This window comes from Tupaia chinensis, unplaced genomic scaffold, assembly GCF_000334495.1.
Source record: "Tupaia chinensis unplaced genomic scaffold, TupChi_1.0 Scaffold000239_1, whole genome shotgun sequence".
NCBI lineage: Eukaryota > Metazoa > Chordata > Mammalia > Scandentia > Tupaiidae > Tupaia > Tupaia belangeri.
The window spans coordinates 218135-233635 of NW_006159717.1; the positions used below are offsets into that span (position 1 = coordinate 218135).

At 46.4% G+C, this 15501-nt stretch overlaps 2 protein-coding genes across 2 annotated transcripts in view; one reads left to right on the forward strand and one right to left on the reverse strand.

Annotated features, from left to right (window-relative positions):
- Positions 1–1650, reverse strand: part of TEKT2 (tektin 2) — a 6700-nt gene extending 5050 nt beyond the window's left edge. Inside the window, exon 1 of the mRNA XM_014587883.2 lies at positions 1576–1650. Within this exon, the coding sequence (XP_014443369.1) occupies positions 1576–1624 (49 nt within the window). The 5' untranslated portion in view covers positions 1625–1650. The remainder of the gene's footprint in view (positions 1–1575) is intronic.
- LOC102483625 (magnesium transporter protein 1) lies at positions 31–5076 on the forward strand. Its single transcript, XM_006148681.3, has 2 exons — positions 31–458; positions 3983–5076. The coding sequence occupies exons 1-2, from the start codon at positions 291–293 to the stop codon at positions 4988–4990; spliced, it is 1176 nt and encodes a 391-aa protein (XP_006148743.1). The 5' UTR covers positions 31–290; the 3' UTR covers positions 4991–5076.
- Positions 5077–15501: the final 10425 nt, after the last annotated feature.

The window sequence follows — 15501 nt, forward strand, 5'->3', positions numbered from 1 at the left end:
CCCCCCGCCATTCCCTCTCCTCTTACCTCCTTTCCTGGCTCGACCTTCAGGGCCCCCACGTCTCCAAGCGCCTCTGTTGTTTGGGTCCCGGTTGCTAGGCAACCACCCAGCCTCGGCGACCGCCCAGCCCGGCCCCGGCCACCGTCCCCGAAGCCTTGGGTAGGGAAGAGGCGGCCGGCTGCGTGGTCTGGGCGTGCGGAGCGGGCACAGGGACGCACGCACTTGCTTTACGAACGGAGCCGTTGGCGTTTGGTGACAGTCCCGCGCCGACACGTAAATATCGACTATACATGGAAAGGCACCCGTCCCCGCGCAGGCGCGAGTTCTTTGCCCCGGGTCTCCTTCCAGAAACCGAGATGTGTGCCCACACCCAAGTTATGCACACGCATTCCTCCCCCACCTCCCGGAGTGCACACGGGAGTGACCACCGACTTCAGAGAGGCTCTTCCCTGCAAGAGGTAACGAGTATTTGAGCAATGCTCAATATTTTAGCCATCTCTCTTTAAAAAAAGAGAAGCAAATATTAACCGTGCCTGAGGACTGTTCTAAGCATTGAAAAAAATGTTCACACTAGGGACCAGCAGTTGGCTAATGGTTATGTCGCTGGAGTCCCATGTAGCTGACCGCGGTTCGAATCCTGGACCCGGTGGCTTAAACTCACGCTGGGCGCGCACGCGCGCGTGTGTGTGTGTGTGCCCAAGATCCCAAGAGGAGAATGGAGGAGAAGGGATTGTGGTGTGGCCATCCCCGCTGGGGGGTGATTTCTCGCTTTCTGTCTCTCTGTGTCTTTCTGGCGAGTGCACGCACCCTATAGCAAAAACCTCTCAAAAAAAAAAAAAAAAAAAGAAAAAAAAGAAGTGAACACTAAATCTTTACAACTAGCTGGTGGGGGCCTGATCCCGGTCTTTTCAGTCTAAGAGTCCCAGACGGTAAAAATCAGGGCTGGAACCTAGGTATGAGGCCTGGCAGGCTCCACACCGCCCCTAGTGGGAGCGCTGGTATAGCAGACCAAGACAGGCTCTGAGCCAGGCTTTGCAAGGACCATCAAAGATGGTGTTAAGATCACCATCTTCATCTTTTAGGCAAGGAATCGGAGGCACAGAGCAGCGAGGGACATTCCCAAGGTCACATGACTAACAGTTCAACCCAGGCCCTCTGCCCCAGAGGCCAAGCTCGGGTTCCATGGGTAAGGGAAAGAAAGAAGCCTAATTAGAATTCTTCAGTGGTTTTTGCCTTTATTTATTTATTTTTTAAATTTGTAATAGGGTACAGGTGCTTGCTGGAGCGAGCCAGAGAGAGAGAGAGAGAGTTGGAAATCATTCCGGGGGAGATGGTCACGCTGTAATCCCTTCTTCTCTCGGAATTTTGGACATGTGCTAGGCATGTTTTTCAAGCAACCAGGTTGGGATTTGAACCACAGAATCAGCCATGTGTGATCCAGTTACCTTAATTGCTATACCACCAGCTGGCCTGAGTTCTTTAGTTTTAAAACTTCAGTGACTATGGCATGGTATGATCCGTAGCAGAGGAAAGGCGGAGAGCCGAGGGCTTCACAGACAGTGGGGATGAGCTCACCTTTCAAGAGGTTAGCGGTGCTCCTGGTGAATCCTCGTGCACCTGACATGAAAGTTTGGAGCTCAGCAAGAAGGCTGAAGTGGGCCAGCCTATGGCATGTGGTTGAGGCATTGGATCCTGTCCCGACCTGGGGGACAGTTGAACAGGTTTCCTGAGGGAAGGAGTGAGAGATGGGACAAACGACGCAGTGTTACAACTCTTCAGGGTCATCCGGAGACGACGCAGTGTCACAGGTCTTCAGGGTCGTCTGGCGATTATGGGCCAGGGATCGTGATTATGTACATGTGGGTGGGCGGTGATTGGTTGAATGAAGGATTGTAAAAGGTAGGTTATGATTGGTTGCTTTTGTGGACCAATCATGAGGTGCCAGATATGCAAATCTGAGGGATTCTAAGCTCACTGATTTGCTATGGGAAGTGGCCAATCAGAGTCTAGTTTTGAAGGTGAGGTTTTTGAAGGGGAGCCAATCATGGCCTTTGGCATTGTGTAATTGCTTTTTTTTTTTTGAGAGATTTTCACTGTAGGGCACGTGCGCTCACCAGACAGAGAGAGAGAGACATGGAGACAGAAAGCGAGAAATCACCCCCCAGGGGGGATGGTCACGCCGCAATCCCTTCTCCTCCATTCTCCTCTCGGGATCTTGGGCACGCACGCACACGCACCCGGCGTGAGTTTTAAGCCACCGGGTCCGGGACACAAACCGCGGTCGACTACGTGGGAGTCCAGCGACAAAGCCATTACGCTAACTGCTGGTTCCCTGTAATTGCTTTCTGAGAAACCGCGATAGCTGGTGCGCAGCCTTCCACACGTCCCCCTTTTCTGTTTTAATTTGAGAGATGAGGAAAAGGCCTGGGGGAATCGTGCCTGTCTTAGGTTGGAGTCGTTTATGGAACCATATGTCCATTCTTATCCATCATTGGAGAGAGTCCCATAGCTATGATGGGCCTCCTGTCTTAGGTGGAAGGACTGAACAGTCATTGGGTTCATCAGACACTCTTACCCGTCTTTGGCTAGCCGATTCAGCGCCTCAGGCGAGACCAGTCGAGGATCCCACATGGCTGACGTCTTGGTTTGAATCCTAGACCCTGGTGTCTGCGGAACATGCTGGCACATGTGTGTGCATGCCCAAATCCTGAGAGGATAATGAAGAAGGGACTGTGGTATGGCCAATCTCCCCAAGAGTTCATCTCTCACTTTCCCTCTGGCAAGTGCATGTGCTCTGTAAGAACGACAAAAAAAAGAAAAGAGAAAAAGAAAGGCTGATGGTAGAGCAATATTTCCCAGACTCCTTGACCACAGAATTGCTCTTCCACATAATATTTTGTAAGCTCTAATATATGCCTCATAAACCAGACATGAGCAGGAATTTTTTTTTTTTTGAGATGTTTTTGCTATAGGGTGCGTGTGCTTGCCAGAGAGAGACACACACACACACAGAGACAGAAAGCGAGAAATCCCCCCCAAGGGGGATGGCCACGCCATAATCTCTTCTCCATTCTCCTCTCAGGATCTTGGGCATGCACGCACACGTGCCCGGCGTGAGTTTAAGCTATTGGGTCCGGGACTCGAACCGTGGTCAACTACACGGGAGTCCAGCAAGAGCCATTATGCTTACTACTGGTCCCCATGAGCAGGAATTTAAAAAATGTATTATCTTTAATTGCTTAGGGCACCTGCCTGTTATGGGCTCTCCCAGTGAACACAGCTGCTCTCCACGTGTCTCTCCATCCCCTAACCCAACCCTGACAGCCACCCTCTGTCCTGCTATTCTGAAAGGGTAGCTCCTCTGCCTTCTATCACCTTTCACTTAAACACCTAATCAGGACTCAGCCTAACTTGTGATGTCCTATTCTGTATTCAAATCTTGGCTCTCTGTATACCACTTGGGCATGTGTGCTCACCAAAGAGAGAGAGAGAGAGAGAGAGAGAGAGAGAGAGAGAAAGCCGCCAGGTCCAGGACTTGAACTGTGGTCTGCCATGTGGGACTCCAGCGCTTTAACCACCATGCCACCTGCTGGCCGATAAACAGGAATTTTAATCCTGTCTCTTGGTAGGATTAAAGACGGGGAGGGGGGGGAAGGCAGCGAACACATTAATCACTGGAAGAAATTATCAAAATTTGGGGACCAGCAAGAGGCATAGTGATGGTTTTGTCATTGGACCACAGTTTGAATCCTGGACCCAACATCTTAAAACTCATGCTAAGTGTGTGTGAGGGGGTGTCCAAACTCTCGAAAGGGGAATGTAAGAGAAGTGATTGCCGCGTGGCCACCCCCCGCCCCCAGGGGATGATTTCTTGTTTTCTGTCTCTCCAGCGAGCACATGCACCCTTATTGCAAAAATCTCTCAAAACAAAACACACAAATGATCAACTTTGGCTTACATGTTTTGAAACATTTTACAACAGAAAGAAGCACACAAAATGGCAGGACCATGGTGTTTTGGGCGTGTATATTTGACTGTAGTGGCCCTGGTGTTCATGGCTCATGGTGTCTCCACACATCCTACCCAAGAGAAGGTGTTAGCAGAAAAGGTCCAAGCACTGATGAGCTGGACCGAGCTAGACAGAGTGATACGGATGAGTGACGCCGTGTTCTATCATTTCCTGCTCGAAACACCGAGAAACTACTCTGCTATCGTGATGTTCACTGCTCTCCACAAGTTTAGATCATGTGTAATATGCAAATATGCTGCGGAAGAATTTCACATCTTGGCGGACTCCTGCCAGCGCCCCGGTGCGTTCACCAACAAGGTCTTTTTCGCTCTGGTGGATTATGATGAAAACCCCGAGGCCTTTCACATGTTCCAAGTGATGACAGTCCCAAGGTTCTTCCACTTTCCTGCAAAAGGCAAACTTGCACCACACGACATTTATCCTTTGGAAGAAAGCAATATGGTAGCGGAGCAGATGGCCAAATGGGTAGCTGAAAGAACAGAGATCAAGATCGACATCATACAGCCTGCAAGCTATCGTGGCCTCTTCAAGTCAGGGATCCTCTCGGCCCTCCTGGGTGGACTTGTGTATTTACTGAAATGGAATAGGAAATTTATTTTTAGCAAACGTGTGTGGCAAGTTTTAATGCTGTGTTTTGTGATGATCATGATGTCTGGTAAAATGTGGACTCACATGAACCGGGCGCCATATGCTCAACGGAATCCTCGCACCGGACACATGCAGTACATCAGTGAGGGCATGCGCTTTCAGTTTGCCGTGGAAACATACGTGGTTTGCCTGCTGCACGCCTGCGTTTCCCTGGGCACCGTGCTGTTAGACACGGCTGCCGCGTCCAGGGAGAGTGTCCAGAGGAGGAGGGTCATGATCTTAACTGGGGTCTGCCTGATCGCAGTCTCCTTCCCAGGGCTGCTGGCCCTCCTCAGAGTTAAAGTGCCCCCCTACCTCTACGGCTTTTCATGAGTTAAAAAGTATCCTAGAGGCACAGATGACAAAAACATTTGAAAAAAAAAATAAAACAAACATGAAACAGAAAAATGTGAATTCATAACTTTTTAAAGTGATGGCGATTTAACCAAAAGAAACAGGAAATGCTGTGACAATAAACCATTCGCTCTCAAAATATGTGTAGTGTCTGTTCCTCATTTTCTCCTGGTTAATGTTGTAGATCACTTAATTTAGCGAATTACCTTTTATTTTTCAGTTTTATTCATTTTTATTGTCAGAGGGTGTGTGCACTCACCAGAGCTAGCGTGACGGAGAAAGCACCCTCCAGTGGGGTGCGGTCACGCGGCAGTCTCTTTTTCTCCATTTCTCCATCTCATCAGATTGGGGGCACACATGCATACATGCCCAATGCTGTTTTTTCTTTTTAAATAATTATTTTACTTAACTTTATTTATTTGAACAGAAAGAGAGAGGGAAAGCGAGAAAGCAAGCCGCCAGGTTGACTCAAACCACGGTCGGCCATGTGGAAGTCCAGTGCCCTTAAACCACCATTCCACCTGCCAGCTCCCCAATATTGTTTCTCAAGCGTCTGGGGCCAGGATGCAAACCTGGGTCAGCCTGTGGGATTCAGCTCCCCATTGAAAGACTTCACTGCTGCGCTATGGGGCTGGCCCCATAATTTTTAAGTTTTCGCTATAGGGCTTGTGGGCTCATGGGGGGGGGGAGGAGAGAAAGCACCCTCCAGAATAGCCATGCCATAGTCTCTCCTCTTGGGATTTTGGGCCACACATGTGCCCAGTATGTTTTTCAAGCCACTGGGTATGAGATTCGAGCTGCTCAGCCAGCCATGTGGGACTCAGCTGCCTTAACCACCATGCCACTGGCTGGCCCTCAGTGAATTTTTTTAAGTTTATTTATTTAGAAGCCAACTGGTGACAGGGTAGTTAACGTGCTAGACTCCCACATGGATGACTATGTAGTTTGAATCCTGGACCAGGAAGCTTGAAAATTACGTCAGGTGTGTGTACATGTGTGCTCAAAACCCCAGGAAGAGAATGGAGAAGAGATTGCGATGTGGCTATGCCCCCTAATGGGTGATTTCTCACTTCACCTCTCATCTCTCTGGTGAGTGCACACATCCTATGGCAAAAAACAACCTTAAAAAAATTATTATTGAAGGGCTGGCAGGTGGCATGGTAGTTAAGGGCATTGGACTCCCACATGGATGACTGCGGTTCGAGTCCTGGGCCTCGTGACTTGCTTTCTCACTTTCCCTCTCTCTTCCTCCTGCTCTGTCCCTCTCTGGTCAAATTAAAAAATAAGTAAATAAATAAAGTTAAGTAAAATATTTTTTTTTTGAGAGGTTTTTGCTATAGGGCATGTGTGCTCACCAGAGAGACACAGAAAGTGAGAAATCATCCCCCAGGGAGAATAGCCATGCCACAATCCCTTCTCCTCCATTCTCCTCTTGGGATCTTGGGCACACACACAAATGTGCCCCGTGTGAGTTTAAGCCACTGGGTCTGGGAATTGAACCACAGTCGACTACATGGGAGTCTGGCGACATAGCCATTACACCAACTGCTGGTCCCAGTTAATAAAATAATTCTTAAAAAAATAAAAAAGCATTTGCAAGGTATACAGGTGACAGCAGACAGGAGGAACTTGTGAAATGATCAGCTGAAAATTAAGATATATGCTCCTCTTCCCCCCAAATGCCTTGGAATCCTCCTTTAGACTGCCAGCTCATTTCTAACACTATGGGTAGTGTTGTGAGCGTCCTTTTTTCTGAAGATGGTTTCAAGCAGTTGAACTCTTTCCTTTTTTTTTATTTTTTGGCTAAAGCGTGCATGTGCTTGTTGGAGAGAGAGAATGTGAGAAATCACTCCGGCGGGGGGGGGGGAACCACACCACAATCCCTTCTCCTCTCAGGATTTTGGGCACACACATGCACTAGTGTGATTTTCAAGTCCCTGGGTCCCGAATGGAACTGCACTTGACCATGTAGGAGTCCGGCACCTTAACCACCATGCCACCTGTTGGCCCAAACTTCTAGTTTTAAAAAACTACTTATTATTTTTGGCGAAAGATTTTTGCTATAGGGCACATGTGCTCACTGGAGAGACAGAGACAGACAGTGAGAAATCACCCGCAGGGGGGATGGCCGCACCACAACCCCTTCTCTTCCATTCTCCTCTTGGGAGCTTGGGCATGCACGCACACAACCGGCGTGTTTTAAGCTGCAGGGTCTGGACTCAAACCGCAGTCAACCACATGGGAGTCCTGCGATGTTACCACTATGCCATCTACCGGTTCCAACCCAGAGTGTTTTTTTTTTTTTTTTTTTAAGAGACTTTTTTTTCCATTAGCGCATATGTGCTTGCCAGAGAGATGCAGAGACAGAAAACAAGAAATCACCCCGCAGGGAGGATGGCCAAATCACAGTCCCTTCTCCTCCATTCTCCTCTCGGGATCTTGGGCACACAAATACACATGCCAGGTTTTAAGCCGCTGGGTCTGGGACTTGAACCGTGGTTGACTACATAGAAGTCCAGTGATGTAACCATTATGCCATCTGCTATCCTGTATTACTATTACTTTTAAAGTTTGCTGTAGGGCATGTGTGCTCACCAGAGACAGAGAATGAGAGAGAGAAAGTGAGAAAGCAAACACAGGTCTGGGACTTAAACCATGGTTGTGAAGGTGAGTCCAGCGCCTTCAAACCTGCTGGCCCCATCTTCTAGTTTTTCTAAATATTGGTAGCAGGGGGCCAGTAGGCGGTGCAGTGGTTGAGGCATTGGACTCCCGCATGGCTGACCATGGTTCAAGTTCTGGACCTGGCAACTTGCTTTCTCACTTTCCCTATCTTCCTCTCAAATTAAAAATAATAAATAAATCTTTTTTTTTAAAAAGAATTATTTCATTTACCTTTATTTTATTTATTTATTTAATTTGACCAGAGAGGGACAAAGTGAGACAGCAAGAGAGAGGGAAAGTGAGAAAGCAAGCTGCCAGGTCTCGGACTCAAACCGCAGTAAGCCATGTGGGAGCCCAGTGCCCTTAACCATCATGCCATCTGCTGGCCCCAATAAATAATTATTAAAAAAAAAAAGTTGGCAGCAAAAATATTGTAGGGACCAGCAGATGTCAATAGTTATGTTGCTAGACTCCCATACAATTGACCAGGGTTTGAGTCCTGGACCTGGCAGCTTAAAACTCACACTAGGTACATATGTGTGCATGCCCAAACCCCAAAGAAGGAACTGTGGTGTGGCCATCTCCCTTGGAGGGTGGTTTCTGTTTCTGTGTCTTTGGCAAGCACACACATGCTATAGCAAAACTCTCTAAAAAAGAAATGAACCAAAAAAACCCAAAAATATTTTAAATACCAACAGAAATTATTGAGACTGAAGGAAGGCCTGGAAAGAGACGTTTTGGTTTTAGAACAACACCTTCAATTATGAACTGAAGGGCAGCAACAATCCTGACGTTACAGTGCAGAGTCAGAACCTCAGCAGCGTTCTCTTTCCCGCACGCCCTGGGTGGGCTGTGTCCCCGTGGGCCTGAGTGCGTCCTCCCAGCTCGTCTGGTCTCTCCTTCCTACCTGCTCTCAAATTCTCTAGCCTCCAGGCAGTTCGCAAGCCTGGGTTCTTGCCACCCCCACTCCCCCCAGGTCTTCTATCTAAGGGAAAATGGGTGCAGGAGAGCCAGGAAGGCTCCCTAAAACCCGAGCTCCACTCACGAGTCCCAGCACTGTTCGTCACATTCGTGTATTAGCTCATTTAACGCCTCAACAGCTGTTACCGACTTTCATACAGGAAGCAAGTGAGATATACAAACATCAAACTTGCCCAAGTGTACTCACGTGTCACACAGTTAAGCTGAACCCAAGACCTAATGACTCTAAAGCCTAAATTAAAAAAAAAAAAAATTGGGGCTGGCAGGTGTCTGGTAAGGTGCTGCACTCCCACATGGCCAACAGTTTGAGTCCCAAACCTGATGGCTTACTTTATCACTTTCCCTCTCTGTCTCTCTCTGGTCAAATTAAAATAGTAATAAAAAAATTCAAACAATTCTTTAAAAGATGTTTTTTCAGTTTTTTTTTTTTTGCTAGAGGGCATATATTCACTTTAGAGAGAGAGAGAGAGAGAGAGAGAGAGAGGGAGGAGAAAGCACTCCCTGTGGAGAATGGCCCTCAGAGATGAGATGCCTTCTCCTCCATCTCTCCCTCCTATCAGGATTGTGGGCGCGTACCCACATGGAGCTAGCGTTTCTCAAGCCGCCAGGTATGGGACTCCAACTGCGGTTGGCCCTGTGGAATCTGGCTGCCTTAACCAACAGGTCAGAGAGCCAGCCTCTCTATTTTTCCTGAGTTAGAGAGCGCCCCAACAGACAGGGCCAGACCTGGGGGTTGCTGGCACAATCACCTGCCCCAGGGCAGTGGCCTGCTGTCCTTGGGGAAGTCGCCGGGCTTGGGTCCTGAGCCTTCACATGGCAGACCGCCTCCGGAGCATGGCGTTCTACTGCGGAACTGTCCGGGACCCTAAAACCTAAATCCCCCAAGCACCTGGTTTCTCTGCAGAGCAGTAATGACCACACGACAGGAAGTTTGGGGCAAAGCTTTTCTTTTTATTGCAGTTATTGTGAAAGTTGTTATACTTCAAACTGAAGCTAAGCGACACTAAAATAGTTTTTAAAATCAAGGACTGAAAACAAACACAACATAGAACTCTTCCCATATGAGGAATGGCAGAAGAAAGGGTGGTCCTATCACAGGACACTTCAGTGACAGTTTGGCTCAGAAAGAACGATGACAACTTCTTCAACATAAACCACTGGGACTGACTGAACTGCTTAAAACCAGCTTCTTAAAATTTTACAATTTCACCCACAAGTTTTATGTAGTAATTTTTTTTTGGGGGGGGAGATTGTTTAACTAAATACGGTAAATTTACTCTCAGATTTTAAATACTGAAAACAAACACTTTGGTTCAAAAACTTTATTTGCCTTCTGCTCATAATTACATAGTCTTCAAAGAGTTAAAATGACAACCAAATCCAAAGCCTGGCCCCCAAGGACACAGTGACAGGATCCTGCATTTGGCATTTCTATTATACACGACTCCACGTGTGTCACAGACTCGGCCTCCCACCACGTCCCACCACAAAGCTCCCACTCCCTCTAAGTGAAGTGTGCAGTCAAGGTTAATGCCATTCAAGATCTTCTCTGGCTCCGTGGCGTAGGACTGACTCCGACACTCCCCGGTTTTAACCGATGCTACTGTATAACCAAGCATTTAAGACGGCTTAGAGATGAACATTCTGAAATCCTCTGTCCTTAAATACTACAGTAAATGGTTATTACTTAGGAAAAGCCAACAACAACAACAAAACACAGAAGGCCAGGCCAGGTACAAGACAAAGGGGCAGGGAAGATGAAGGAGGAGGTTTTAGTGTCCTATCATTTTGACTCGCTGAAGCTTGGAATCAGTATAAATATTTGGCAAGAAATCTTAGTGTGGAAAAGGAGGATGGAAGAAGAGGTTACTCTGCTTTCATGTAATAATTCAGTTTCAAAACATACCAGTATCAACCCCAAAAATAGTAGTTCACATCTGCAATACAAATAGGCACACACGGTCAAGATGGTTAAAAGTAAAACGTAGCAGGCTGTTTGCCCACGTGCAGGACGGTTTGCAGGTGCGCCCATGTCCTATATGTACACTGTACTCTTCGGAAAAGTCTCTTTAAAAAGAATGCTATTTCTTTCTCCATTACTTAGGGTTTAAAAAAAGCAGCAATTATCTCAAGTGGGAGCAGTCGGCTTCGCTTTGGGGTGTGCACTTGTGTGCAGGTTTAACAGGAGTGTTCTCTAGAGCAAGTGCCCAGATTACACTGGAATGGTCGTTATTAAAATTTTAGTCCCCAAACACTAAACACCACATTGTTTTTTCTACATAAACTTATGTAATATGCACAGTTATCAGCATAAAACATTTACACTTACACACACACGTGCACACACACACACACACCCTGATTCCCACCGCCTATGAATCCATCCACATGAATGACTCCCATTCACAAGATACAATAATACCTTTATGGGTCTTTAACTGAAAAGACATCGAGCCACACATTACAGCGAAGATCACTCAGAACTATTCCTGACGTGCCAATGTTAGTTATCTCAATGCACAAGGCAGATTTTTTTGTTCATTTCCCATGATTCTCCCCAACCTCAGCTTCAGTACTTGAAATTCTCCTTGCCCCATGCGGATTCAGGCAGACCCCATCTTTGCTACAGAGCTGGGAAAGGCCAACGGCCTGCTAGGGCAGGTCAGCTCCTAGACAGAAATGAAGGTGAGAGTACCCATGCCCTGTGTACCTGAAGTGCATCCTTGTCTCATAAACAGAAAAAACTACCACCCTTACCTGCTGCAATAGGAACTGCTTCTGTCCTCTGCAGAGGTGTGCCTTTGTTATTTTCTAGAAACAGGACTCTCTCCTCTCAAAGAAATGCCTATGCCTGTTGAAACCTAAGGTCTGACCCATGGTGGTCCATGAAGATCACGGGCTGGACGCCTGCTGACACCTGCAGGTGATCAGGACAACATGGGCACGAAGAAAAACTTCTCCTATATTTTAACTTCTACAGGTAAACGGTGATTGGGGGGTTTTGTTTGTTTTTAAAGTAAAGCAAAATTCGGTTCTGCAAAGTTGACATCGGAAATGAGCACACCTTCCTTTTTCACGGCCAATTCTCTATTCCAAATCAAAGTACCAAGATGTGCCAAGAAACAAGGGAAAACTATCTGGTTGTACAACAGCCTTTAATGCCCGCACATAGCAAAAGTGCCTCAAGGCAAAAGGTGAAGTTATTTCTGAGTATCTTGATGGTCTCACCACATTAATCTAATTCAAATGCAGCTACAGCTGCCATAGCACCACTGAAGAGTTTGGTTTTTGAAAATTCACACTGTTGCCAAGGATTATCATAAAGTAAACCTCAACCTGTGTGCTGGGTTTCTGGCAGAGAAGAAAGAGAACACCGCACCATAGTAAGGCCCGTTTCTTTCATACCTGTTTCATAAAATGACTGCAGTAGTTAATTAAAGATGCTTTCACAGAGGCAAATTGGAAAAAAAGCCGTCCTACAACACTATTACCCTGAACTTCTCAATAGCTTTTCCTTTGGAGAACTAAGCACTTTCACAAACAGGATCTGAGTCGTACAATTTGCTGAGGTAGGTGAGGCAGGTTTGTAAGGGGACACCAGGCACACACGGACTAAGAAAACTGCCAACTCCCCAGTGCCAGTCAGGGCAGCGCTCGGACTGCACTCTGGGTCTCTGGCTCCTGGTCCTGTGTCCTTTCTACTCTCAAGCAGTAAGTTCTCAACAGTCTTTTTTCCAGTTGTGACCTTCTAAAAGTTCCTGTGTCTCGGGACCAGCAGATGACATAATGGTTACATTGCTGGATTCCCACATAGTCGACCGCAGTTCAAGTCCTGAACCCAGCAGCTTAAAATTCATGCCAGGCGCATGTGTGTGCATGCCCAAAATCCCAAGAGGAGGATGAAGAAGGGATTGTGGAGTGGCCATCCTCCCTTGGGGGTGATTTCTTGCTGTCTCTCTCTGGCAAGTACCCATGCCATATAGCAAAAAAACCCACACAAAAAACAAAACAAAACAAAACAAAAAAAAACCTCTCTTAAAAAAGTTCTTGTGTCTGAAAACACCTTCAGCTTCCTCCCCTACAACTCAGACTTGACTAGAAAATGGGATGAATGAAAAAAAAAAAATTCTAGCATTTTGAACACGTTAAGGCAGCTGGGAAATAATAGCTATATAAATGAAGTTAGAATAACTATGTAAAGAGAGAAAAATGAGTAAGTACTCATTCAATGTAATTTTTATATATTTAAGAAGCTCTGTGTCAGATAAGTCCCAAACTTTTCAAAATTTAAATCAGTGACTTACTAAAACCATAGCTGTAATGATTTTCTCTAAGAATATGGGGGATCTCTGTCATTGAAGACGACACATTACTTTCAAGAACAAGTTTATCACTGCATAATACATCATACTCTGGATATGCATTCTACTCACATGATCGCTTCCTAGCTAGCAGGAAATTCTATAACTAGAGTAACACCTGCAGCTTTAACACTTCCAGCCTTAATTCTCACTTTACTCTGTTAGGATTTCTGTTCATCTACAGTAACCGAAGTTCCCTTCTAATCATTTTCGTCTCCTTTTTGTTTCACCCTCCTCCCTTTTATATGTGTGTGTGTGTGTGTGTGTGTGTGTGAGAGAGAGAGAGAGAGAGAGAGAGAGAAGGAAGAAAAAAAAGGAAAGAGAGAGGAACTGGAGGATTCACAAATGGCATAAAATATTGATCAGATCACAAATAAGAATAGTAGCCATGTCAATCAAAGCCTCCTCCTGTTGGGACCAGCAATTAGTGTAATGGCTATGTCGCTGGACTCCCATGTAGCTGACCGCAGTTCGAGTCCCGGACCCGGTGACTTAAACTCACACCGGGTGCATGTGCATGTGTGCCCAAGACCCCGAGAGGAGAATGGAGGAGAAGGGATTGCGGTGTGGCCATTCTCCCTGGGGTGTGACTTCTCGCTTTGTCTTTCAGGTGAGCGCACGTGCCCTATAACAAAAAAACAAAAACAAAAACAAAGCCTCCTCTTGCTCCTGTTAAACTCTTTGGGACCAAATTGTATCTATTAACCACCTATTATCTCTCATCATAACTGAACAGTACTTTTCCTAGGTCCTTTACCAAAAACTTTTTCTTGAGACCAGCACATGGCATGGTGGTTAAGGTGCTGGACTCCCACGTGGCTGACTGTGGTTAGAGTCCAGAACTTGGTGGCTTGAATATCATGCTGGGCACGTGTGTATATGTGCCCAAAAATCCCAACAGGAAAAGAGAAGGGACTGCAATGTGACCATGCCCCAGGAGTGATTTCTCACTTCTCCATCTTTGTTACTCTCTCTGGTGAGCACACATGCCCTATGGTAAAAACCTTAAAAAAACCAAAAACCCAAACAAAACCTTTTCTTTACAGTAAAGGCTACTGTGTGTGCAAAGGCTCTGCTTCATATTTTCTACGTAAAGGGGAAAACTGGAGCAGCTATGCTGATAGCAATGCCATGACTTCATGTAAGAATGTATGTTTCAGGACCAGTAGCTGGTGTACTGGTTACGGCACTAGACTGCCACATGGCCGATTGCAGTTTGAGTCCTGGATCCAGTGGCTTGGGGGTCAAGTCAGGCGCGTGTGCTTTTGTGCCCAGGGTCCCAGGAAGAGAATGGAAAAGGAATAGCAGTATGGCTGTCCCCCCCTGGGGGCGATTTCTCAAGTTCCTCTCACTGCCTCTGTTTCTCTCTGGCAAGTGCACATGACCTATGGCAAAAGCCTTTAAAAAAAAAAAAAGAATACATATTTCATTTCTTTAGTATGATTTATTGAGAACAGATGCAGTTTTGGCTCTAGGAGACCGTGCAGTATCAATTTAGATTACAGAAGTACTCTTCTTAGGTCTCTTCCACGGGTTCAAATACCAGTTTAAACACCGCAGTGCCCATCCCAGAGGGTGGGGTCACCCTGGGATCGGTGGCTCAAAGGGCCAGTCTGATTTTCGCTTCCCGGCCCACACCAAATGTGGAAAACCAGACGGCCAGGGAACAAAGAGGCAGCACTCTGGAGAGAGAGGGGTAGCTCTGTAATACACTGGCGGGCGTGGAGGGGTTAACACTCAAAATCTCCGGCTCTTTCATTGCTGAGTTGTGAAAGCTCGGCAAATATTAAAAACCAAAGTTCCTAATGGCGAGCATCCCCATCTAGTTTCTACTCCTAAGGCTGTTCGTGACAATTCTTTTGGGGACGATCTGTTACTACATATGGCTTTCTTTCCAAAGAGGTGACATTAAGCATGAAGAAGCCACTGAGTGCTCACTACGGTGAGGCAGCACTGACGCCAGGTCCCTGGTTTCTGACGTCAACCATTAAAAACAGCAAAATAGGCTGTGTGGCAGGTTCTTGTGAGTTTTCAGAAGAGAAACCTGGGACTAGAAGCAGTCTTAAAAATGCTGGACTACAGGAATTCTACGGCTGTCGACCAAGGACAACGTTGAAATATGATGACTATTTGGGACCAGCAGATGGTATAATGGTTATGTCACTGGACCCCATGTAGTTGACTGAAGTTCAGGACTTAAACCTGGCGGTTTAAAACTCACGCCAGGCGCGTGTGCATGCCTAATACCGAGAAGAAAATGGAGGAGAAGGGATTTCAGTGTGGCCATGCCCCCAAGGACTGATATCTTACTTTCTGTATCTCTGGCAAGTGCACATGCCCTATAGGAAAAAATCTCTCATGAAAAATATATAATAATGAATACAACTGAAGTTATAAGCATAATAAATACACGTACAAAGGGAATATATACTTGCAGCAAAGAACTGATCAGACTGAGTGAATCGTACCTAATCTTACGCAGGTAAG

What these genes read in the sequence shown, in the direction of transcription:
- LOC102483625 (XM_006148681.3), top strand. Translation starts at nt 291, where the DNA reads ATGGAAAGGCACCCGTCCCCGCGCAGGCGCGAGTTCTTTGCCCCGGGT. An exon ending in GAGGCTCTTCCCTGCAAGAG is followed by an intron (nt 459 to 3,982) that starts GTAACGAGTATT and finishes ATTTTACAACAG; the next exon opens with AAAGAAGCACACAAAATGGC.